This window comes from Tachypleus tridentatus, chromosome 10 (assembly GCF_004210375.1).
Source record: "Tachypleus tridentatus isolate NWPU-2018 chromosome 10, ASM421037v1, whole genome shotgun sequence".
Classification (NCBI taxonomy): Eukaryota; Metazoa; Arthropoda; class Merostomata; order Xiphosura; family Limulidae; genus Tachypleus; species Tachypleus tridentatus.
Window position 1 is genome coordinate 43947472 of NC_134834.1, and position 24324 is coordinate 43971795.

The 24324-nt window shown below is 33.0% G+C and overlaps 1 protein-coding gene across 1 annotated transcript in view; it reads right to left on the reverse strand.

Annotated features, from left to right (window-relative positions):
• LOC143229161 (RWD domain-containing protein 1) overlaps window positions 1-23764 on the reverse strand; it is a 55070-nt gene extending 31306 nt beyond the window's left edge. Inside the window, exons 1-2 of the mRNA XM_076461079.1 lie at window positions 23454-23764; window positions 8032-8109 (exon numbers count right to left, since the gene is read on the reverse strand). Coding sequence (XP_076317194.1) covers window positions 8032-8109; window positions 23454-23526 — 151 coding nt within the window. The 5' untranslated portion in view covers window positions 23527-23764. The remainder of the gene's footprint in view (window positions 1-8031; window positions 8110-23453) is intronic.
• Window positions 23765-24324: the final 560 nt, after the last annotated feature.

Here is a 24324-nt window from a genome sequence, read left to right on the forward strand (position 1 = left end):
GTATTATTGGAAATACATTTTCAGTTTAGAAAAAATTTAACTTCCAAAACATACATACTATCAACTGACACTATAACTAGAATCCCAATATGGTGTAGATATGATTCATACAGAAAGTGTCTGCACAGAACAGGAGTTTACGAAGAGAAAAAAAAAAGTACAAGAGTGAGGGAACCACACTACATCCAGAACAGATATGCTTTTCACCTGTAACAGTTCCTATATCAAAAAGTGGAATAGAATATGAATAATCATCAGTATAGACCAGCCCCAATAAGATAGCTGCGGTTTCATAACTTGGGATTGGAAATAAGGGGTCATGATACCTATATCCCATGCTGGTGTCTTAAAGCTATTCAACTATAATGTTATATGTACATACATACTTTGATTGGAAACCAACTTGTAGCCATAGAGTGAGGTGTTTCAGAATACTGGAATCACAACGAGAAGGTAAGCAACAACTATGTGGACTAACCTTTTCCTCCACCTGAATAAGTCCAAAAGGCAACCCCTCAAGCTCAAAATTATGGGATAGTACATGCTGTACTCAATTAAAGGAACAGAATTCATCCTGTCTGGAATTATGAACCTTAATCCTCACTCCCCAATCAAATGGACAAGGAGTATTCTGCTTGTCTCTGGATTTGTAAAGAGGACATGGAACCTGGGCTCAATCAAGAACCTCAAATGGGACCACTTCACATTTCAAATTAGGAGAAGATAGTGAACCACCTTCCATGAAAAATATATTAAACTGACATTGATCAAAGAGAAGGGCAATGCACTGCTCAACCAGAGCTTCGTGTTAAACTTGAAACTTAATTACAAGAAAGCTCCTGCAAAGGCTGGTGTTACTCCTACTAACATACAAACTTTTTCCTCTTCTGCAAAAGTGGAGGAGTGTGTGTGTGTGTGTGTGTGTGTGTGTGTTTTCTTTTAGAAAAGCCACATCAAACTATCTTCTGAACCCACTGAGGGGAATGGAACCCCTGATTTTAGTGTTGTAAATCTGCAGACATACTGCTGTACTAAAAAGGGGCAAAAGTGGTGGAATGCACTCAAAAACTCTGGAGGGAAAGCCTCTGTCTACCATCCCAGTGAATGGAAACTGAGCCCCACTACTGGTCTGAGGGAGTAAAATGTGTTGGGAAGTCCTGAGAAAGAGTGCTCTAGAAACTGTGCAATAGCCCAGACAAGTTCCCTACATGTTTAAAGCAAACTGATCCTGATTTATTCAACATGAAGATCTGCAGGCTCTCTTTTAGCTTTACTCATGATTGCCCATTTGTAATGGTCCATAATTAGTTATACCATCCAGAAGGAACCTAGATGGTAACACCCCATTTCAACAGAGCCTGTTGAAACCTATGGTAATTACAGTGAATGTGGTTGCTAGCACAGAATTGAGAGGAGAAAGCATACCTGCCTGGGTAACATTTGCCACAGAGTGTGATCCAGTAATAAATAAAGGAACCCTGGAAATAAAAAAAGTACATGATTGAGGAAAATACCTCTGGTTAAAGTCTAATATATGTGGTCAAAATAGTAACAGGTAATAGTAAAAAACCCTCACATGAGGAAACTGCCAGATCATGTAAGTAATAAGACAGGAAAGTCTTAGGAGCAGTCCATGTCTTCCAGAGGTCAATTCAACTAGCAGCTAATGGATAGAGATATGACAAATTGGTGAAATGTGACAAGCAAAATATTTCTCTCCTGTAACAATAATCCATTACAAGTCATGTAAATCAATTTGCAGAACCAGCTGGTAATGGGAGATAAGACACTGGAAATAGAAGGGTCCCAATGAATGAAAAATTAGCTCCTGGTACCTCAAAAGGAATCAGTATGAGCCACATACACTTGAATGCCCTTACAGAATATAACAAATCAAATGATCAGGATTGGAGCAGTCATAATAGTGAGGAATAGCTGGCAAATGAATTAGTGAGAATGGTCCTTCCTCTTTCCTGGCTGCCAGAGTCTTGGAAAGACAAGACCTAACAGGGTATAGCAGCACAAATGTGTAATGATAAAAAAAGTCATATGTATATGTATTGCAAACAACTAAACCAAACAATGAAGATGAAACAAAGAACAGAAAGCTAAGAGATCAAAACAAGAATTAGACAACATATGTAAAACTGTAAAATTTCAATTCAGTAACTGAAAAGGTTGTTTGGTCAGAAGAATATGAAAGGATTTTAGTAAGCCTGACAGAATTGAAGACTCATATATTCTCTGGTATTTTGAATACCTAAAAATAGTGGACAAGGATGCCTTTTATAAAGCCACCACTGATGAAGTAAGACCCTTCTCATGTAAGAAAAGAGAACATGATAGATACTTTTGAATGAAGATGGTTTAACTTTCTTTTAAGACACCACTGGTGACAAATATTCCATTTCTGTTGACAAGCAATTGTGGTTGGCCTACAGAAAGATTTGGTTAAGTACAGAGAAACCTTAGAAGTTAAACTCTTATGCCAAGCAAATAACTGCATAACTTTCAAGTATGAAAACTTAGTTTCGAAATATCTGGGTGGAGAATGTTTGATCAAGGTCATGTTAGAGACTTCCAGTATGGAAGAGGTAAGAGTTGGGTATTCCTGCAGATACTGAAGAAGCAGAAACTATGCATGAGCTGGCCAGTAAGGTGCAACAAAGAGAACATGACAAGGAGTAGAATAAATCATAGTCAGAACCAAGGATAATAGCCCGAATTGGAAGAAAGGCATACATTTGTAAACCAGTCTAGTCCTGACTGAACACATCTACTGCCAACACTTGAAAATGAGGTATTGAGGACCAAAACAACTGCAGTTGAGAATGCCAATCAGTTTGAAAGGCACTAACCACTGGAAACCCAAACGGAGAGAAAATCCACTGAAAAACCTCATAATGTAGCATGCATTCCCATCAGAAGAATTTGGCAGGTCTGAGATAAGTGATCTGCAATTACATTCATCACTCTTGGAATCTGACAAGATAAAAGACTGATATTATGGGAATGTGACCAGTAAAGAAGATCCAAGCACAAAAACAAAAATCTCAAGAATGTGTACCTCCTTGACAAGAAATCTGAGATATAACTGTGGAATATATCATGGCAATTTTTTCCCTAAAGATAGTCAGGCTTTCAACCATTTCTCTATGTACTGTAAGAAGTTCAAAAATCAGTGATGTCGAGAAAATATTTTCTCAACCCAAACCAGCTGTTTTTGCATATAAAGTTCAAAAAATGTTGATATAGATGGTAGACTTGTCTTCTGTCCAAGTACCCTGGAATTCCTGTTCTTGTGACCTTGAAAATAAGCTCCTCATCCCTGATGAGAAGTATCTGAACAGATGGATCTTACAAAGAGATGGTGGAACAGGTAACCCAACAGTAGTGTTGCTCTGATCCAACCACCATTCAACAATTGGCAATGTTGTAAAGGGGTAATAAGACAGGATGATCCAAATTATCAGAATGCAGGAGCCATTTACTATACAATGATTAGTGAAGAGACTTCATATATGCTCATCCCAAAAGAATGAAAGACTCGGGGGATGTTCACATTCCAAAAAGAAAGAAATTTGCATAGGAGAAGGAGACAGAAGTAAAAGCCTGATGAATCTTTCCATTGCTTGAAGCCTGAGGGAGGGGTGGTTGAGCACAACTTAAGTGGGTATTGGAAAAAGACACCCAAATGGATGAGATGAACTGGTGACAAAACAGATTTCTCCCATTTGATAAGGAAGCCAGCTTTTGTGGCTTCTGAAAGGAGAATCTGAATATGTTGTTCTGATGATTGATGGAATAATGATAAGTACACAAGCACAAGGAATGTAAGTGATGAGAAAAAGCATGAACAACTCCACAGAAAACATCAAGTGCTGATGCAAGACCAACAGGAAAAGTTTGAAACTGTTGCACCTGACCCTTGAGCAGAAACCTCTGGAAAGATTCTGCTATTGGAAAACAGAGATAAGCATTAGTAACATCAAATTTCATCATGCAGAGCCCTAATACAAAGTGCCATTCTACAATGAGAAAAGATTTTATTGTGAATAAGGAGGATCTACAAATTAATGAGTTGAGATACTGATGATTGGACACCAATTTCTTGTTTTCATGGGTACCACAAATAAATGGAATAAAATTCATGAAGCATGGGATTGGCCCTTTACTGCCCTTTTGACTAACAACTTCTTTTATGGCCTTGGAATAGAGCTCTACTCCTTTTGGGTTTGTTGTTGATGAAAAGAAAACAGATTGAACAGACAATGATGGAAGTGATGTAAACTGAATGGTTAACACTGAAGCTAGAACCAAGAGTACCCATGGATTCCTGGTGAGAGAGCTCTAAATGTCCAGAATGTGATATAGTGTTCCCCTGCCCCTGGGATAGTCACTGATGCCATTGTCATTGGTCTGCTTGAGCCAAAGATCCTCAAGAATAAGATGGACCCAAGAGATCTGGGAACCCAAGGACAGGGTTGAGGAATACTAAAAGCTGATACTTCCAAATTAGAGCCAGAAAGATGAGAAACCAAGGAAAATAAAGAAAAATTTAAATGAGTGGTATCAATTCAGGATCCTAATGTTTTTGAAATTGCAGCAAATAACATTGGATCGAGAAAAGGGATTTCTGTAATTCCCCCAGGGTAGAAGATGGTAAACAAACAATTTTTAACAAAGCATCTTTAGCCAATAAATCCCAAACAAACAACCAGCCAGGAAACCAAAAAAATAATGGAAAAAGACAATCTATCTGAGGCAGATGCTAGCAAAATCCCCAACTCTTTCTTAAATTGCTGAAGGGAACATCAGTGAGCTTCAGACAAAAGTTGGATAGAAGTTAAATACCTCAGGGACAGGTATGAGAGTAAGACAAATAGGAGAAAACTGTAATCACAGGTTTCAATCCAGACCCCCACAGGTCCAAAAGTGGGTCCATGGTTCATCCACTGAAAACATAAATAGGCCTCCTCCTGAATGTAATAATATAAAGTATGTTTATCTGATATACACGGAGTACAAGACAGTTATCCCACCTCATAACTGATTGGTAAATCTACCAGCATGAACAGCACTATCAGAAGAGGAGAGAAAAATCATTTCTGCTAACTAGAATCCAACAGGAGAGATTCCCAAAACCTTACAAACATCAGCAACAAACTGAAGAAAAGGAGCTGAAGGTGGTTGTTCAAAATGATTCTACATTAAGACTGACCTAGTTAAAGAAGCCACAAAAATCTGGTCTAATGTCTTGCCAGTTGTTCCTGTGCCATTTACAAAAGCCACCTCAGAACCTCCTGGAGTGAAAACCCTACATCTGCCCATACATCTTCATCTCATAAAAGAATATAGCATGGATAGCTTTGACTGAGATTCTCTCCCTGGCTGTTGAAAAACACCAGATAGTAGAGGGGAATGAGGTCTGGTTGATCTCTGTAGTAGAAATATTAACTCAGGAATTCACATCTGTGATTAAGTTTGTTTTTTTGGGAGGGAAAATTACATAATATATAATTATAAATGAAAAAAACAACTGTATAAATGCTAACCATGTTCAAATTAACAATGTAAATAGTAATTAATCACAACACTTCTGTTGACAGAAACTCATGCTGAATGCTTTTTCAAGAAAAAAGTAATTGCATTATTAGGGTGAGATACTTACACACAGTACCTAAATAGAAGATGCATTGAAATTGGTGGAGAAATTTGCAAATTAGAATTTGCCTAAGGCATTTGAGTGGATAATAAAAGATTGAAGCAGCCATTTTCAATGTTTAGATGGGCAAAGAGTGGAAACCCTGGAGATCAAGAAATAACTACAGTGTCAGCAGATGGTATGTTTTGTAAACGAGATATTCTTCATATATACTATATAGTCTGAAACACTAAGTGTAGGGTTTACAATTAACAAGATATCCCACCAAAAATGTCACAAATTATAAAGTACATGAATGTTCCATTAGTATCTAAATCTAATATCAAACTTCTGTTTATTCCCTGAATGTTTTTATGTAGAAGTTAGTGTAACAAAACAAAAATCACAATGTGAACTCTTTTTGTTAACTTACGTTAACATACTTTTTAATACAAAGAACAAATTAATTTATCAACATAGAAACATTGTACTAGCCTAAAAATTATGTTTTTGTAATAAAAGATTTACAATATACATCGTGCAAATCCATCTAAGTCATGCTATAATCAAAGTATTATACATCTCCTTCCTTTTCACGATTGTATTTTGTAATGTATATACCTAAAGAAAATTATTTTTTCAAGTCCCAATAGTAGAGCAAAATAGTTGTTCTGATTACATGTAGGTAACCTAAAGGCTTTATTTAACTGGATTTTTGTGACTAATGATAGCAACTAGCAGTCATGCCATTGATTTTTCTCATTTACAATAACATAACATTTAATGATAACAACTGACCTATTGGTCTATCTAGGTTATCCTATCTACTAAACTACAAAACAATACTCAAATCCAGCCATTGTCACTTAAATACTTATCACCTCTTCTTTAAACTCCCTTACATTTATTGTTTTGACCACATCTGAAGATAACCCTATTAGAAAGATAAAAATATTTTAGCTGAATATGATTCTTATCCTACCTAAATTTATGTATTTCTTAATTCTACCACTCCACCATTAAGTATAAAGAAAGATGCATCAACACTATTATTTCCCTTAACAATCTTAAACACACCAATAAGATTTTAATTCTCCTCTTTTTCTGTCTTCAATTGACAACCTTTCTATCCCAGATGTCATCTTTAATGAATCCTTTCCAATAATACAATGAAAATATAACTATTAAACTTGTATTCAATATTTTTGTTGACATAACCAAATCCTATTTTTTCAAGCAGTGCCCTCTGGTAGTTAAATCAATTATTTGTTATTGATTTATCAATTTTCCTTCACCTTTGTCATTTATGTTAACAAGAAAGAACAAAGGCACTGTATCCAACTTACAACATTAATTCAATCTGACTACACTCTATTTAAAATACCCATATAGCTTTTTCCATCCAGCCACTTTTCTACCCACTGATAGGGGGTGTAATTAATAAAATGTTCATGTTATAATAAGCTCGTGTGTATTTCTAGTTTTAAAAAAGTGTTTTTAAGTACTACAGAATTAGTTTGATCATTTGTCTGGTTTGACAATTTTTTAATTACAAATACTTGCAAGGTAATGCGTTTAGGTTATCATAATTTCAGTCATGTTTAAAACAAATTGGAACACATTTGATAGCATAACAGAAAACAATGGTCTTTATATAGTGGTGAATAAGTCATTCAAGCCATCAAAGCAGTGCTCTACTGACAATTGTAAAGCTAATAGTAGCTAAGAGTATTTATATACATACTGATTACAAGTCAAAAGAAGTAATAACACATTTCTTTACAGAAATCACTGACTAGGCTTAACTGGAATAGTGTTCACAGTTTTGGTCTTATTTAACCTTTTCTTGAAGAGCTCGGTACAATATACACAAGTTCGTCCACACATCTGCAGATGATAATTATTTGCACTATAACTTTTGATACAGCATATGTATCATCACAAAATGTGGAATTCATTTAGTAAAAATTAAAATTCTTTTGTACACAAAAAATCAGATTGTTTAAAAAACAACCAGCAAATTAAGTATGTATTATATTCAGAAATTCCTGTAAAACAAACAGTAACAAAACAGTTTAATATAAGACACTCAAGTGTGCAATTAGATATATTAGAATTTGTTATACACAGAGCATGTTCATAAAACTTATATTAACCACAAATTAAAACAAACAAACATCATCACCAAATAAGATTATTATTCTATGTGTATTTTACCACAAAGACAACTAATTAACAATTGTTTGGTGTTAAAAATGATTTTCTTGGAGTTTTGTACATCAGTACATAGGCTTTATTTCTTGAAAAACAAAACACACATTAAATAACTTTCAAATTTATAAACATCTGGCATAAACTAGAAAACAACCATTGCTGTTTGGACTTACTAATGTGATCTGGATCATTTGAAGAGTTCTCTGTTGACAGATCTAATGTAAATACATAAAAGGGTTCTTCCAACAAAACTGCAACATAAAAACATAAACAAGATTATTTCAGCTGAAAATTAAATCCAGTTTTTTTATTGCCAGAGCCATTTAAGAAGTTAAGATAAAAGACTCCTTTAATCCACAGATATGTAATTACACATAAATACACACACAAAAATAATAAAACTTAATGTATAAAAAAACTACTTCCTTGCTTAGTACAATAAATTTCTGCTTTCATGAGAAATGCATAAAATTGATTCAAAGTTCTAGCTCCAAAATCCACAAGAGAAAACAAAACAGTTAAACACTTTAATAATTGTTGCTTATTATTTATATAAATTACCCTGATAGTAACACAGGCTGTAAATTAGCTGTATTTGATGATATCGATTACTGGAAAAGTTAACAATGAAGAAATTTTTATTCATTGAGATGGATTCTGGTAGTCTTAGCACATGCAAAGGCACCAGAAATGTATTTCTATATTCATAGGCACAATACATTTACAAAGCAAAGTTCAAAAAGGCCTATTAATTAAAACAGAAAAATATTATCTGTGATTTAAAGATTATGAGAGATTCAAGTGTCACGTAATTATTAAGAAAAGCTATTCAACAGGGTCTGACGATGATTACAACTACTCTATCATTAGAACATGATAGCAATTTTGTGTTTTTAACTAAAGATTGCTGTAAATTTGTATGATCTTGACTGACTGAATCTAATCTGAAGTTATGGTTTCATTATTTTATGAAGAAAGCAACAAGACAAACATATTGACATCAACTTATAAATCTCAAGTAAACTCCATATTTGGAATGTAGTTGAGAAAGGTGTGTATATATATATATATATATATAAAAAATAGATACTTGATTTATAAAATTAGCTTGATCTTGGATTTGTTAGCTGTTATTTTGTTTTTCTTTTGGTAATATGGTACATAATATTTTCTATTCTTTTGCTGGATACAAGTGGAAATAAAAACTATGAGAGCATATTAAATGCAAACTGAAAGGCTATGTATCCCTGCTAATTGCATATCTTTGAACAAGGTAAAACTAAATAAACACTTCACTTAAGTGAAACTTTTCATATAAACTTCCCAACCTAAGTGAACACACTAATGGACCTATAATAACAGGCAAACTATTTCATAAGTTATCATTCTAAGAGAGAAAACTTAAGAATAAGACCAATTCCACATAAGACTTAATTAGAGAACCACAGTGAAAGTGATTTTACATGTTAAAAAGGCTGGATAATTTAAAACTAATAAGAAAGCTTTAATCTGGAGCCCACATACTATAATTAGAGGAGTTGGTATTAAATATATTGAAGTCACAAAATTTTTATAGGTATATTTTGACAAAGTCCCAAAAAACTTTATCAATCCTTTGTCTTTCTAGTGCAGTGTTACTGTTATTGTTTGGGAACTTTAGAGGTATATTTAATATACAATACAGGTAACAATTCAAAAGTTTCACAAAAAGCAGGATTGCCAGTTTATATTCTGATAACATTTGTAACTAACCGAGTAGTTACTAAAAAAAGCATTAACAATTCTCTCTTTTATTGAACTTATCATACTGAATCTTAAAAATTACGTAGCATGCATAACATGCTTCTGAGCAATGCAAGTACTACAAGAAAGTGGCTGTAACCAACTAACACTAATGAAGCAAACACAAATGCGTTGAAACATGGTGTGTGTGTGTGTGTGTGTGTGTGTGTGTACACTAAACAAATAAAAAGTACAGCAAAAATGTAGTATTTTGTTTGACATATGTTATATATTAGGCACATTTACAGTTATTTACTATTTTATCTTTTCCTGTCTATCACTTCCATATAGTTAACAGTATCAAATAGTTTTGAAACTATAAATATTATCAAGTAAAAGAGAAAGACAGAAAATTATACCCTGAAATAAAATTAAGGGCACAAGGGTTCATCTTGACTGTCTAATCCAATGAACCAACTTTAAAAACACACACACACACATGCACTCCAAACCAGCCCTTATAATTTATGAATTTATCATGCCTTGTCTTAAATTCCCTTAACTTTACTGCATCCACTACAATCTGAAGACAACCTATTCTGAAGGTCAGCTACCCTGTTAGAAAAATAAAGTTGTTTTAGCTAAAGTTGATTCATACCCTGACAAAATTTACATTTGTGTCCCCTCTCTCATCATTTTCACCATTCAATACAAAACCGTAATGCATCAACACTATCAATTCCCTTTACAACTTAATAAGATACTCTTTTTTTTTTTTTTGCAAGAAAATAATTTAAAGATCTTAACATATCATCACATAACCTTTCAATCTTGGGTATTATCCTAGTAGCCCTCTTCAGGTAATTATCACAAGACTAAAGAACATACTGGTCTAACTAATGACTTATACAGTGGCATTGTAGCTACTTTGGACTTGTATCCAATGTCTGTAAATATAACCTAAAATCCTATTTTCACAACCAATATTAACAGTACACTGCTTAAATACCTAGGAGATCAATCAACCAAAACAAAAAAGATGTTTCCTTCTATAACACCATTATGATTATTCCAATAAAATTATAATCATTAAAACTGTAACCCTACATGCTTTATTTCATATTTATTATAATTAAATTCCATTTGCTATTTATAAGCTAATTTGCAAACTTGATACGTTAACCTGAAGATGACCTAAGAAGGTCGAAACATTGTTCTCTACTTAATTTTAATAAAAGTTTTAATATCCATACCATCAGTCTTGAGATACATTTTTACTTGAAACAACTGTTATTATCTACATTGAAGGAGTAATATTAACCAACTTCCTATCTTGTAGTACCTGATAACTATTAAATTATTTAGATAAAGTAATAGAAAGTGGCTCACATATCCAAATCTTAATAACCTTGGATAAACATTATCTAGCAAATCGACTTATTCTATAAACTTCACAGCTATTTCTTAACAAGCTCAGAATTAATGTGATTGTTTTGTTCAGTACTGTTTCTACCTAACAACTTTACAGGATTAGGAATACTGCTTATATCTCTATTAGTAAAACTTGATGAAAAAGTAGAATTTAATAACAGATATCCCACACTCATCAGGTTCAGTATTCCTGTTACATTCTTCAACGACCTCACTGTCATCCTAACATTTTGCTTACCCTTAGTGTATTTCAAGAAACTTATTACTGATTTTTACATCTTCAGCCAGCCTATTTCATTGTGTTTGATTTCCTATTCCCTTGTTTGACCAACTCTTGGTCTTCTTTTATTTCATTTAGTTTAAACTTCTTATACTTATAATGCTTTTCTTTAATTTTTATCTTTCATATTCTTTTTTGAACTAACTTTGAATTTTTACCTGTAGCAATCTTTTTCTTTTTTTTTTCTCATGAAAAACACAACTATGACTGTCTATAACTGTCTTGGAATTAAAAATTACCTCCTTTGACAAATTTTCTTTTTCATCACAGGCATTATGTGTACCAAAAAACTGCATTGCTGCTAGTATACTTTACCATATTAGTTGCTCTGTCAACTATATTTTCCACCTCTCTTCCCAGATAACAATCTAATTCTTTTCTACCCCCTTAGTCTTATTCATATATTGCACAAATGAATCTTGTATAAAAATGACCTCATAATTTTCATTCTTATCCCTATTTGTCTCTTTTATCCTTTCCTCATCTAGCTTCTTATCTATAGAAGCTAGACCCTAAAGCCTATTACTTAACCTGCTAATTATAATTAAATCCATTAGTAGTAGTCCTACAAGTACTGTAATAAAAAATCATTAACCACTGTATCTTTTACATGTGAAAGAATAGTTTCCTCTTTAAATCCTGCTGTCATTTTATCCAGTTTACCTTCTCTTTATCCACAAGATCTAACCTATTTAAGATAGTCTACAATTTCTCCTCCAACCTATGCTTTCTCTCTGCTGCCTTGAACCAACTGGACTTTATCTGTTGCCTTTCTCTGAAACTACCTTTATTATGCCAATCTTCACAATCATCCAATATGAAACAAAAACTAGGAAAATTTAATCCAATTTTTCATGCATACATCAAAATTCTATCATCAGCAGAGTGAAGGAGGATATAAATATCCCTGAACACCCCAGTTGGGAAGTTCATCTTCCTTTAAAACTAAATACCTGCCATGGAATTTTTAGTGTTTTTTCCTATGAACCCTATACGCAAATTGTACAGTGTGAACAAAAATCCTGGCATCCCCCTTATTTAAAGCTCATGTTAATGTGGTTTTTAAAATTTTAGCTGGGCATTATCACACAAATTGTGACAAAGGAACGATATGAAACAACGTAAGATATTATTTAGGGCAGAGGTTCGCAACCTTTTGGCACTCACGACCCCTTACCTAAAAGTTTGAAACCCATGTGACCCCCTACTTAGGGCTTACTATCAGCAGCTTAATTTTTATTTTATTTTCTGTGAAGGAGAGGGAAAGAAACATCTAAAAAAAATATTTAAAAATTCTGTAATTATTTATTAGCAAATTAAATCACATTGGTCCAACCTGAATTCACAAAAAGAACATATATTTCTTAAAATAATATTAACATTGGTTTGAACAGCTATCCAACCCAGCTAGTGAGATGCCTGATGTTGCATTTCAGCAGCAAGCTTTGAAATTCGTGGCCGATCGTTTGTCAGAGCCAGTCTCATGTCATCTCCAACATCCAATCTGTTCCTATTCTTTGTTTTTTATATTGACAAGAGTGGAAAATCCTGCCTCACACAAGCAGGTAGAAGCAAATGGAACAAGGACACGTAAAGCTATCATGCTGGCTTTGTAGTATGACTGATACATAGCGCACCAGAACTGAGTCACGGGTTTCACCTTGAAGAGATCACGAGCTGAAGAGTCGTTCCTTAGATACAGAAATTCATCTTGGATATCATCTGGGATGCTGGATACATCAAGTTCAGTACAAAATGGGTTCCTTACCAGGGCCTTCTGTTCCTGTGATAGCTCAGGGGAAGTAACGCTCAACTTCCTTTTCTAGAGACTGAAAATGTTCGGTAATCTCATCATCCTTGAGGAACTGATCCAGTTGGATCTGAGACTCATCCGTCACTCCACAAAGTTTTTCAAACATAGCGATGTTTCCAAGATTGGTTTTCCGACACCAGTTCTGCAGTTTGGAAACAAAGGCCCGAAGACTATCTTGAAAAAGGAGAACATGTGTTTCCCTTCCTTGAAGCTTCAAATTGAGCTTGTTCAGCTGGTCAAAAATGTCGGCTAGGTACGCAACCCTTTTATTCCATGCTTCATCTTCGAAGTGAGCTACAAGATCTTTCCTTTCTTGAGTCTTCAGGAATAGCTTTATTTCATCTTTCATTTCAAAGACACGATTAATAACGTTTCCTTTCGACAACCAACATACTGCTTTGTAGAAAAGAAGGACTTCGTGGTCAGCATTCATGTCTTTGCATAGTTCTTTGAATAGGCGAGTGTTGAGTGCTTGGGTCTTCACATAATTCACAATTTTGATTACAGATTCGAGCACTTCCTGCAGAGAGGCAGGGAGAGTCTCACTGGCGAGAGCATATCGGTGAATCATGCAGTGGATGCCCTTTGCTTAAGGTGCTAGCTTCTTCACTCTCGACTGGAATCCTGATTTCGATCCCAGCATAGCCGGTGCCCCATCCGTACAAACCCCACACGTTTTCCCATTGAAGATCTTCATCTTGAAAAAAAGTTGAAACTTTTTCCATGACATCATCAGCTTTTGTTGTGGTTTCAAGTGCACTGTAGAATAAGAATTCGTCTTTCATGTCACCTGAATTAATGTATCTCACGAAGACAAGCAACTGAGAACATGAACTTACATCTGTTGACTCGTCGAGCTGAAAGGAGAACAAAGAGGAACCCTTGATTTCAGTCAAAACCTGTTCCTTCACATCCATAGACATTTTAGAAATGCACCTCTGTATAGTATTATTTGACAGGGATACTTTCTGCATCTTCTTTGCACTGGCATCTCCAAGAATAAGATCTACTGCTTTCATCATGCAGGGTTTAAGAAGTGTTTCTCCAATCGTTTGAGGCTTTTTTTGTTTAGCAATTTCGAATGCAATCTCATATGAAGTTTCCACTACGGCTGCACTCTGCTGCTGAAACGACCCACTTCTATCGATTCTTTGGCTTTAAAGACACCGTTCATGCCGTTTGAAGAAATCCAAACCCTTCTTTGCGTGTTCTGGATGTTTCATCTCGAGATGAGTTTTGATGGTTTCATTGACTCTGCACTCAGGACAGCATGGCACAAAACACACTGTGGTTTCTCGATGCCGTCGTTGGCGAGCACAGTGGTGAAGCCAATGTTGAGGTAGCATTCTGAGTATCTGTGCCGTTTAGCCATGGACACAACTCACCTCTACTGCTTACTTATCTCCTTGTTAAAATAAAATAAAAATATTGAATAATGAACGCTTTGGCAACTGTAGATCTTACACTGACTACTTGTGGGGGGTGCAGGTATAGTAATGATGGGGTAAGTATTGGGAGGGAAGGGAGCGTGGCCAGTCGAGCGATTTGTCATTCACCAATCAGCAACGGACATGTGACTCACATGTTGACAGCGAGCACACACACTTAATCACAGCTAAACAGACACACAAGCATATGTACATGCGCGTGCACTCACATACTCGCTACTCACTAGTACACACATACATACAGTTGCAGACACATACACATTCACACAGGCCCATTCACTCACAGGCATGCATACATACACCCATAATATCACCTAATGACATTGAACTAACGTAGCACACGTTTTGCTTTGCACCGAAACAAAAAAAATGTAAGAGCACGAAAATGTAATTGATGAAATAAAATTAATGTTATCCCAAGCTACTTCTAACAAGGCTACACGACTCCCCTGTCAAGGCTTTGCGACCCCCAAGGGGGCCGCAACCCACTGGTTGGGAACCCCTGATTTAGGGATAATAAAAACTTGTTGGTTCATCTAGGCTATCCAATCCTCTAAATTAAACCTATTAAGAAACAAAATTCAAACCCATAAAATTCATTACATCACTCATATTATTAAGCATTTTCTTAAACTCACTTAAATTCACTACCTCCACAACATCTGAAGGCAACCCATTCCAAAGGCCAACTACTCTCTTAGAAAAATAAAATTTTCTTGGCTGGAGGTGACTCCTATCCTGCCAAAATTTATATCTGTGCCCCCTACTCACACCCTTATCACAATTAAGTATGAATAAAAAAAATGATGCATCAACACTCAATTTCCTTAACAATCTTAAACACATTAATCAGTATTCATTTAACTTTTTTTTTTTTTAGAGAAAATAATTTCAGAGACATTAACTTCTATCATACAAGGAATCTTTCCATCCCAATTCTAGCAGGTTCCCTCTGAATCTTTTCCAACAATTCAATGTCCTTTCTTAGGTAAGGAGCCAAATATTGAACACATTACTATAACTGTAGCCTAATCAGTGAACCATACAACAAAATTATAACACCTTTAGTTGGCTTGGTTTGTTTTGAATTTTGCACAAAGCTGCATGAGGGCTACCTATGCCAGCTATCCCTAATTTAACAGTGTAATACCAGAGAGAAGGCAACTAGACATCACAATCCACTGCCAACTATTGGGCTACTCTTTGACCAACAAATAGTGGGATTGACTGTCACGTTATAATATCCCTACAGCTGATAGGGCGAGCATGTTTGGAGTGACAGGGATTCAAATCCACAACCCTCAGATAATGAGTTGGGTTCCTCAACCATCTGGCCATGCTGGGTAAACCTCTTTAGACTTATATTCAATATTTCTGTACAATACCACCTAAAATCCTGTTTGACCTACCACTAGCAAGAGCACACTTCTTGGATACATTAAAATAGCAATAAACCATAACATCAAAACCCTTTTTCTTTAACACTGCTATTACCATCCAAATTATACTTGTAATTCAAATTATGATAACTCACTTGCATTACCTTGGGTTCATTATAATTGCCAAACTCACTAAATGATCTAAATTGTTTTGTAAAGCAGCAATATTCTTCTTACAACCTGCAAACCCCAATGCATTAATATCATCTGCAAAGTAATTTATTTACCATTCCTTTATCTATCTATATCATTGATGCAAATCAGAAAGAGGAAAAGTCCTAAGAGTCAGTCCTGAAGTACAATAATCCTCAAATAATCTAGTTTGAATGAAATTCATTTTAAAATAACCTTCTACTTCCTTCTATCCAGTTAGTTAACATCTCCTACACCTACAGAAATATTTTAAAAGCCTCTTATGTGACACCTTGTCAAATGCTTTCTGAAAATTCAGATAACCAAAGCTACACCATTACCCTCATCTACTCAAGCAGCAGCTTCTAAACAAGCTTCATATGGCCTAATTTTCCATTAGTAAAATCTGTTGACTATTGATTAAAATTTTAAACCTTACTAATGACTACATAAAGCATCTACTATCAGAATGTCCAAAACCTTTCCCACAAATGATTCTTTGAACTTCTGATTTATGCAATTATCTTGTTCAAACTCATTTTCATCAATCAACTGTTCAAGATTAGGAATTATACTTAAGTCATCATTAGTTAAGACTAAAGAAAAAAAATTTAGTACCTCAGCCATCTTGTAACCATCAGACACAAGCCTTCCTTTATTACCTCTCAAACATCCTACCTTCCATCCTAACATTTTGTCTACCCTTCATGTATTTAACAAAATCCTTATTGTTAATTTTTTACATTTTAAGTCAATGTTTTTATCATAAATCCTTTCTAATGCCCTAATTTTCTGTTTCATCAACTTTCTTAAGTTATCATATCTTATCATATTCTATATTTCACATTACACCAGTTCAATTAAATTTCTTAAAGTTGTGATGTTTTTTTTTTAATTTTATCTCTCATACTCTTTGTGAGCCAACCTGGTTTTTTTTACTTGCAGCTATCATTTTCTTTCTATAAGGAATATGTTTATCTTCAATATTTACAAATTTATCATTGAAATTTATTCACATTTGATCACTCTCTCCAAATAGCTCAGTTGCTCAATTCACAACAGATAATTCTTGTTGTATCCCTTCAGAATTTGTTTTTTAAAACTAGTAACCAAAAATATCATTTTCTTCATTTTCAGCTAAACAGTGATCCTAATAGACCAATGATCATTTGCACCCAGGTGTTCCCCAATTTCCACACACTCAACCATTTCCGTATTAGTTGTTAACAATAAATCTAAAATAGCATTATTTCTAGTAGGTTCCTCGACCAACTGATGAAGAAAATCCTCTATACCATTTTCAAAAACCTTTCTCCCACATGATTTGACTAACATTTAAGAATTTAAATACCTGAAATGGACATTACCCATAATTATTACCTCATTAACAGTTGGAATCTTAATCTCACTATAAAGTTTCTCATAAATTTAAACAATATCATCTGGCAGTCTATAACAAATTCTCACCAAAATCCTTTTAATTTTATATCCACTAACATAAATCCAAATGGATTCAATCTCCTTTCTATAATCTTTGATATTCTCAACTACAAGAGATGTAACTTGTGTTACATACAACGCCACTCGCCCACCTATCTTTAGTATTTTATTGCTATTAAATAAGGTATAATCCTGTATTTCAAAGTAATTTCTGTCATCAAAATCATTTACATTCAACTATGTTTCAAATATTCCCATTATATCAAATTCCTCCACTCCTACTAGCACACTAAAGTAATTATTCTGTAGCATTATAATGGTAACAATTAAGCTTACTCTCAGAACTACTGTACTCACTTCCTATGCTAAACATTTTTCTACATCTTTACCTATTTGCATTTAGTTTATTCTGGCCATCATTACTGTCTAGGTCTAGTTTAACCCTTTCACAATGGGTCAGGGGTCAAAGGCAAAGTTATCACATTTTTTGACTTGCATTCAAAATTTTATTGAACTACTATTTTATGAATTTATGTCAATAAGTTTGGAATCAAACTGTAGGTTATGGTTCAAACTTTACCATTATGTGAGTTAATTTCTTAACTTAAAAGAAAATATTAAAATAACACATCTAAATATATATTTTAGTAAGTCACGTGGTTTGTTGAATGCAGTATTGTTTACAATTAGATGTTTGTGATGTCAAAATACTAGGTCTGTAGTTTCATACTAATAAGGAACTCAAACTACTAATATTTACAATCTAGAATATAAAATAAAAACCTCATATCTTTTTGTTTTGCTGAGATATGACTTATATACCAAATCAAACATGTTGTTCCTATTTAACTCTTTCCATTTTTTGAAATAGTTCCTTATATACACTTACTTCAATATATGACAAGTCTGGTCGAATTTTTATGTTATATAAAATCTAAATAAATCTTAGTAAGCTAAATAAATTACAGTGGAATTCTGTGGTATTTGTATAGATATTTATGACTTTTTGGTTATTCAACTGTATATGTATATATGAAACTTAAAAATTTTGTTTGATATCCTCCATGTGCAAAATTTTAAAAGGCTTAGAAACATACATCCAGCAACAACCATGTATAAAGGTCATGCCAAGAAGATAATTTATTTTCTTTACTTCTTGATTTACTATTCTATAGTTTAAGAAAAATAAGTTTAATAATTTATCTCATATTGTCAGTATGCAATAAATTTGTTCTTTTATGTACACTATTAGGGGGTGCCTAAGTATTTTGCTTTCCATCTTCACTACTTGCTTTTTCATTAACCCTCATCATCACACCTGGATTCATATAGACTCTAAATTTGTAATAATTATGTAATTTTATGTGACTGTTAAGTAGAGATTCTGGATCAATATGACACTACTATTTTCAAAACAGGTTTATGGAGTAGGTGGCCATAATCTGGAGTTTATGTGGGTCCCATACTATTATTAACCATCATTATAAATGCAGTTTGTCAGATGGCATACAGAGCAAATTTTTACACATTTATTTTACTACATATGCTATTTTAGAGGATAATCCATCTAAAGTAGTACAGTAACACCTTGTCTGTTTGCAGTAACCATTTATGCACATTTCACTCCTCAACAAGTATTCTATGTGATGATTGTTTAAAAGGTCACATTATATAGAAACCTTGTTTGATAATTGTTGAGAATAACCTTTTCATTAGTTTCTCAATTTACAGCCTACTATAAGGATAAACTTATGTTCGGGTGTGGTCAGATCCAAGGTGACCCACAATATACACTTTCAATTTTCTGCAAGTTGAATTTTGCAGTACTGTGATAATCTTATCATATATTGGTAGATAATGACTTAAATACGAGTATAACAAAACTTTAGCACTTTTTGATGAGTTGCTTATATAAGGAATGGTTTTAATACTACTTATTTGTATACAGAGGAACAACTAATTCTGTTATTTCTTGACTTGTCAACAAACTTCCCTAATAATACTTATATTTTTATGTTGTTCACATTGCATGTTAATCCTAATAAAAGCTGTAATTAGTTTTTGTCATTTCAACCCAAAACTTACCGTAGTGGTAATATTATGCTGGGGGTTCATTTGAACCAAGGGTATTCCATAATGCAACATTTCAAAGAAATGCTGTTGAGGATTAAATGTGCAACCCAGTTCAGAGTTCCCAAATAAAACTTACTCCTTACACCTGTTGCACTTTAACTATGAGCATTAATACCTACATACTATTTTAACTATTGCAACCTAGGAGTAAATAATCAACACTAATACAAGTAACCTCTTCATAACACTGCCAAACATAATATTAATATATTATGCTATTTTATCATTACTTAACCTTTTCCCTAAAGAAATTAAGTTTATCTTTAAAATAAAAAGTGAAAAATACTTAGTCTAATACAATTTATTTAATGTTTTTATAACTTATTATGAACTGAACAAGTTTAATTTATGAATGAAGTCTTGCCCAACATAATGGTTAGATTAATACTAAAAAGAGATTTTTTTTATATGCAAACCTTACTACAAAAAGAATGGATTTTTACCAAAATCTTTAGATAAATAAATGAGAGAAATAACCCATTTTTCAAAAGATTTATCTTCAAGATAAATTTACAAGTAAACCTGTATTGTGTGAAAGCTCTAATACTAAAAGAACAATGTTGGGAAATTTTAATGTTTATCATTTGCCACATCTTGATGACTAAAACAACTACAGATTTTTGTGAATCCCAATTTTAAAATAAGGAAAACATACTGACAATCTCCCAATAATCAACTGCCCTTAGTACAGAGATTTCTGAAATGTAATTGTTGAAGCTCTTATCTTTTTCCTAAGCTTTCTTGATGTTTTAGAACAAACCTCACCACCTTAAAGAGTTTTATTCTCAGGTTTCTAAACTTTTTACAAGACAGTTATGTCTTCAGCAAAAAAGACTTTTAAGAGAAAGTCCTTCCTATCTGTAATAAACTTGTAATCCTGTACATTTTTTAAAATTGTTAGTGAAAACAATAGCAAAAATTCTACTTAGCATGATACTCAATCTTTTCTTAAGTGATTATGTCCCCTCCAAAGTATTAATAGGTCAATACTATCCTTTATTTTTATGATGTTAATAAAAAAATTAAATACTTATTAAACTACCACACACCAATATTAAAAAAATATTTCATCATTCTTTCTAAACTGGAATACCATTTCATTTTACACATCACTCGTCATGCTTCATTTTTGGGATACTTAAATTAAGGAAAAGGAATTTTCAGAGAGTTCAAAGAAGGGCTACTAGGTTGATAACTGGGTTGGAAAGGTTGTCATACAAGAACAAGTTACAACCTTTGAAGCTGATTTCTCTTGACAAAGAAAGAAACAGAATTAAATTAATTGAGGTATTGAAGTCTATTAAACAAAATGAAAGTATTTATTGATTTTTTTTTTTTTCAATATTTAGAGGTGATAATAAGGTAACAAAAGAATACAAGTATAAATTTTGGCAAGGCCAGAGACACTTTCAATGCATAAAGTTTGACTTTTGTAACAAGTTGGTTAGCCTTTGGAATGAGCTGCTTCAGATATGTTAGATTCAGTAAATTTAACGTAATTTGAAAAATTAGAATATTTTTTTGTTTTATTCCTTGAAATGGGTATGACAGCCTTGATGTTCCAACAAAGTATTTTTAATTCCTTACATGTTGCAGTTCATCATATGACATTAAATTACGAATTATTTACTTAATCTGACACATTTTGTAGTTGGTAGAAGTTTTGTACCATATTCTAATACTGCATGTGAATTAGAAAATAATGATAATTTGGCAAAACTCTGAAAAAGTAGGTTGTACATTTTCTTTATCAAAACTTTCAAACAATAAATTTTAGATAATACCCAAATAGTAAAGCCAAGACAATAGCTACTGAAATTAATGAACACAAGTGTTGAATGCAGTTGGCTGAGAGAAAAATAATTTTCTATTTACAAAGAGATTTACATCAGTTGGGAAATAAATGACAGATGAAGTGCTAAGTGAAAGGTAATGCATATTGGCTACTTTAAATTATAATTACCACCTTGACAGAAACAATCTTAGGGTTTTGATTGATCAGTCTCTAAGTTTTCAAGACAGTGTTATTACCTAACAGAATATTAGTTTGTATCTGCAGGAATACTGAATATAAGTAAAATGAGATTGTTTCTTTGTATACATCTCTGATTAGCCCTCATCTGAAGTATTGTATTCAGTCTTGGGCTCTTTACTTGGATAATGAGTTGTTGGAATTGGTTCAAAGAAAAAAAAGTAGGATCATTCAATGGATGGTGGGACTGTCATAGGAGGATAGGTTGAGGTCTTTAAATTATTTTCTCTCAAGAAAAGAGGAATTAAGATGGTATTTGATTAAAGTGTCCAAAATTATAAAAGAAATAGATAGAATTGATGCATACTGTTTTTTTAAGTTGTATGACTAGGAGATATTAATTTAAGATTTGAAAAGATAGAAATTGTTTGTAAATTAAGTACTCTAACTTCTTGAATAAAGTGGTCAAAATTTAGAGCAAACTACCTTCAAAGGTGGACCATGGAGGAATTCAAGAGGAGTCAGAACTTGATATAGACAGATTGGTGTTTGATTAAATGAATAGTGCAACCATAATGGGCCAAATGACTCTTTGTTGTCCCTTAAATGTTATACTAACTTCATAAGGTGACCAGACACTTGAAGCATTCCATTTGTTTGATGTGGAACAGGAACAGTTTTAGCCTGTGAAATCAATTTTTGATTTAACATCAAAGTTAACAAGAGTTTTAGAGATGCTACTAATTGTGCTTTTTGATCACACTTTTGAATAAGAAATATTCAGTCATTATGTTGGGTAAATCTACATGAAGATATACTTCCTAATTAAAATATCCTTACCATGTCTATTGAAATTAGGAGTTAAAATCTTACAATCCTATATGCTAATATGGCCCTCCAACTCCTAGGATTTACAAAAGAAAACCCCAGGATATAGAAGATTACAATTTCCAGATAAGAGTGGTATCTGTTATTCTTTTACTTTTTGCTTCTCAAATTAGTAATAATTAAATTAACTGCATGAAAATTTAAGCCTGTGTGTTTTTTTAATTAAGCTTTATTAAAAGCTTATAAAACTGAATGTATTCAAGCTTAATGGCTCACACTCAGGAGTTATGCTAATGGGCAATCCTTCTTATTGGGTGACTGTAACCGAGTTAAATTTGATAAGGAATGCAAGTAATTCAATTACATCTGGTTAAGACAAAAGAAAAATAAAAAATTCTCACTAGGATTTCAGGATATGAGCTACTATATTCAAACCCTAGAATTCAGAAACAAATTAAGGATTATTACTTATAAAGACGTTAGTTACACTTTAATTGAAGACTGCATTTATTATTTTTGCTAATATTTCAAGTAGAGTTGATAATTTATTACTAATATTAGAATACAAAGAAGCTGTGCTGCATCAGTTTCATATCATAATTTTAGAGAAAAAAACAAAAGTCAAACATTTCCAGTACATTGTATTACAACTTAATTTCAGGAGAGAAAACTGGATAATTTGATTTGGTTAAAATTTTCCTGCTTGACCTATATTATTTTTTGACTGAAGAAGCAGAAAATAATACAAGTCAAGCAGAAAAATTTTCACCAAATCAAATTGTCCAGTTTTGTTTTCTCTCTTCAAATTAAATCTTAATACAATGTACTACAGAGAAAATGTTACATACCAGTGTGGTTACATACATAAATAAGCTAACGTTAACTATTCTAATTTCTACTTGTATTAACTAGTACTAGTTAATGTAATACTAATTGTACTACCTAGGTTCAACTAACCAGTCAGTTCACTTGGGTAAATTGATTCGAGCGCCCCAATTTCATTTTTCTGCTCCTCCTGATAATCTGTCATGATTTTAAATAATTGCCTTTACTAATGTTAAAACTTTATTTGATACCTGACATGTATATTATATTACCTCAATTAAAAACTTCTTGACTCCGGATTAATAAATACATTACCTACGATAGATTAGACAGACTAACATTAGTACAACTACCACGATATTTCAAACATAAAACAGACATGGTTGTGCAAGAAAGTGAAAAATACATTACAGGTTGCGAATCTTGTTTAAAAAATTGAAATAAAAATATATTCTTATGGCTAGTTTGTTCCAAAAAGTAATAATATATAAAATAACAAAAAACCACTATTAATTATTATTTATGCTCTATTAAATTTGTATTTGCATATAAAATCTGTTTGACAGTGCTTTTCATTTTCTTTTTATTGATTTCAGGATATAATATGATTTATATATATTCATGACATTTGGTAAGCTTTCAGTGAGGATTATATGTCTTATGTACAGAAAAATCAGAATTTCTTTTTTTTATTCTTTGGAATTTTGCACAAAGCTACTCGAGGGCTATCTGTGCTAGCCGTCCCTAATTTAGCAGTGTAAGACTAGAGGGAAGGCAGCTAGTCATCACCACCCACCGCCAACTCTTGGGCTACTCTTTTACCAACGAATAGTGGGATTCATAGTAGAACAACAAGAAAGTTCGAAAAATGTGACGTCAAGCTTATTCTAGAATTTTTGTTTTCTTTTAGAATTTGCACATTTGGAGAAATTTGCAAATTTTCACAGTGAAAATAGAAAATATTATCTTTGAACTATAAATAATTATGAGATAACTTTTATTT